General features: G+C 48.9%; 1 protein-coding gene across 2 annotated transcripts in view; it reads left to right on the top strand.

Moving 5' to 3' along the window:
* Positions 1-2,500, top strand: part of LOC125303508 (FERM domain-containing protein 5) — a 105,834-nt gene that overhangs the window by 85,692 nt on the left and 17,642 nt on the right. The window contains exons 7-8 of one of the 2 annotated variants that reach the window (XM_048257285.1): positions 1,114-1,201; positions 2,307-2,395. In XM_048257285.1, coding sequence (XP_048113242.1) covers positions 1,114-1,201; positions 2,307-2,395 — 177 coding nt within the window. Of the gene's footprint in view, positions 1-1,113; positions 1,202-2,306; positions 2,408-2,500 lie in introns of both variants that reach the window. The other variant, XM_048257284.1, reaches the window with a different exon arrangement.

Genomic DNA, 2,500 nt, shown 5'->3' with positions numbered 1-2,500 from the left:
ACACACACGCACACGCACACACACACACACACACTGGTAGTCTTCCAGTGAAAAAGCACCCATGGTCTCTGGTAACACTCTGGGCTGTTGAGCACCAAGGACACCCTGAGCCCTGATCCACCCTGAGCCCTGATCCTCCCTGACCCCTGGTGGCCCTCACCCCCTGCTGGAGCTGTTACGTCAGGGGCGAGCAGGCACAGCTCTCCCTTTACACACACACACACACACACACACACACACACACACACACACACACACACACACACACACATCCCCCCACACAGCAGGTCATGAGTACAGCGATTATTTATGCAGTGTCCTCTAGGGAAGATAAAAAGGTGTTCACCTGAGGACGCTGTAGAACGGCAGGGACTGAGAGATGCCTGCAGATCCCATGCTATACTGCCCCCTAGTGCTGAGGTTTGTCATTGAGGCATGTTAAGAGCTCCTATCATTCCGTCAATGGCAGCCAAGCACGCGTGGAATGCTGACAGGAGCACACTAAATCGGACCACTCAAAGGTTGCAGACACTCTATCCCCCCCCTCTTCAAGGCCAGCGTGAGATCAGGGTGGGGGCCAGCAGGTCTCTGATGCTAGTGCCGCTGTTTACTTTTTTTCCACTGATTAAGGGACTCTGGTTACCTGGAGCTGTTGCGTCTTAAATGGCTGGCACTGAATTAAATATTTAGGGGGGAAAGTTTTTAGCATTATTAATGAATTGCCTGTCTGGCTTGCTGTGGAGTTCTTTCCTTTGACTCTGTCTAGTAATTCAACTACCTGAGTAGGAGCTACCTGGAACGTGACACCAATTATTTATTTGCAAAGTAATTATTTTTTGATACATGATTATGTTTGCGTGACCTGAAGTAATTAAACATGTTTAGTCCTGTAATGATTAGGTATTTAGCATTAGGTTACTGCATTATGCATACATTAATTAAATGAGTGTGTGCCATACTTTATCTAAGACACAGTAAATGTCAGGTATATGAGTGTGTGTAGTTTGTGTAGTTGTAGTGTGTGTGTAGGTTGTGTAGTTGTTGCTGGCTGATATTATTGGATAGTAACTCGTAACGGCTTTGGCTTTTACTGACACTCTTCCCTTTCCCAAGGGGGCAGACTCCAGAGACAGCTGAGCTCAACTTCCTGCGGAAAGCCCAAATACTGGAGACGTACGGTGTCGACCCTCATCCATGCAAGGTGAGTGCCCCATACGTTCCTCAGGTAGAACCAGATACTGTGAGATCACCTAGCCTTGATGGGGCATAGAATACATTTTAAGCCGCTCTGAGAGAAGGAAGAGTCCCTCATTACAGAGATTTATGTTTCCTCAGGCTTGCTTGAGGTTTAGGTGCTGCAGGTTTCCCAGGTAAATGACCACAGGATTTCAGTGAGCATATGGGCTGTGTTCAAACAGATGGAGAAGTGTGAAAACAGACGCAGGTAGTCGACACACTCGGGTAGACTCAAGGAAATGCAAGCACTGAAATGGTGCTTTGAAAAGTGCATAATTTTAAAAAAGAAAACTTACTTTAACTGCAGTTGAGCTCCAACAACAGTGACTCTGACCTTGATTTGACCTGAACTGAGTGGATCGGCGCCAGATGAGAATCTGCTGCCGATATCTAGTCTTGACAGCAGCCTTTTTTAAATAACAGAGTACTGTGGGCCATTATTCCACCATCAAGCCTGTCTACATCAGCTTGTCTACATGCCACATTTAGATGATCACAGGGAGGGTACACCCTGGCAGACCCTGTGTGGTAAGAGTAACTGAGGTAACTGTGAGAGGCAAGCTGTGTGTGACGGCGATGGTCTGGCGGCGGCGGTGTCCCCCTCGGTGCGGAGCGTTTCAGAGAGGTGTGACTCAGCACTGTGGGTCAGCTCCGCTCCGCTCTGTCAGGAGAGGACGTCTGTACCCACTGAGCTGTCTGTGTCCTCTCTCCCTTGAGCATTCTCTCTGGCTGTCCTCTCTCTCCTATCCTCTCATCCCCGTCTGTCTGTCTCTCTCTCTATCTCTCTCTTATCCTCTTGTCCTTCTCTCTCATCCTTTCATCCCTGGCTGTCTGTCTCTTGCTCACTCGCTCGCTCTTTCACCCTGTCTTCTGTTCTCTCCATCTGCTTCTTCATAGCCTCCTACTGCCCCCAGTCTCTCTTCATCACTTCATCCTTCCTCCCTCTCTCTTTTTTCTTTTGCTCTGCTCCCTCTCTCTTCCCTTTACTCCATTTCTGTCTGTTTTCTTCCCCCCCCCCCCCTCTCTGTCACTTACTAACCTCCCGCGTTCCATCTCTCTCTGTCTGACAGGATGTGTCTGGAAACCCCGCCTTCCTTGCCTTCACTCCGTTTGGCTTCGTCGTGCTTCAGGGTAACAAGAGAGTCCATTTCCTCAAATGGTGCGTCCATGAGTAAGCCCCATTTTTCCCCTCTAGTTCTGCATTAGGATGGGTTTGTCAAGGTCACACACACACACACACACACACACACACACACACACACAC

This window comes from Alosa alosa, chromosome 11 (assembly GCF_017589495.1).
Source record: "Alosa alosa isolate M-15738 ecotype Scorff River chromosome 11, AALO_Geno_1.1, whole genome shotgun sequence".
NCBI classification, from domain to species: Eukaryota; Metazoa; Chordata; class Actinopteri; order Clupeiformes; family Clupeidae; genus Alosa; species Alosa alosa.
This window is presented reverse-complemented; position numbering and strand designations above follow the sequence as displayed.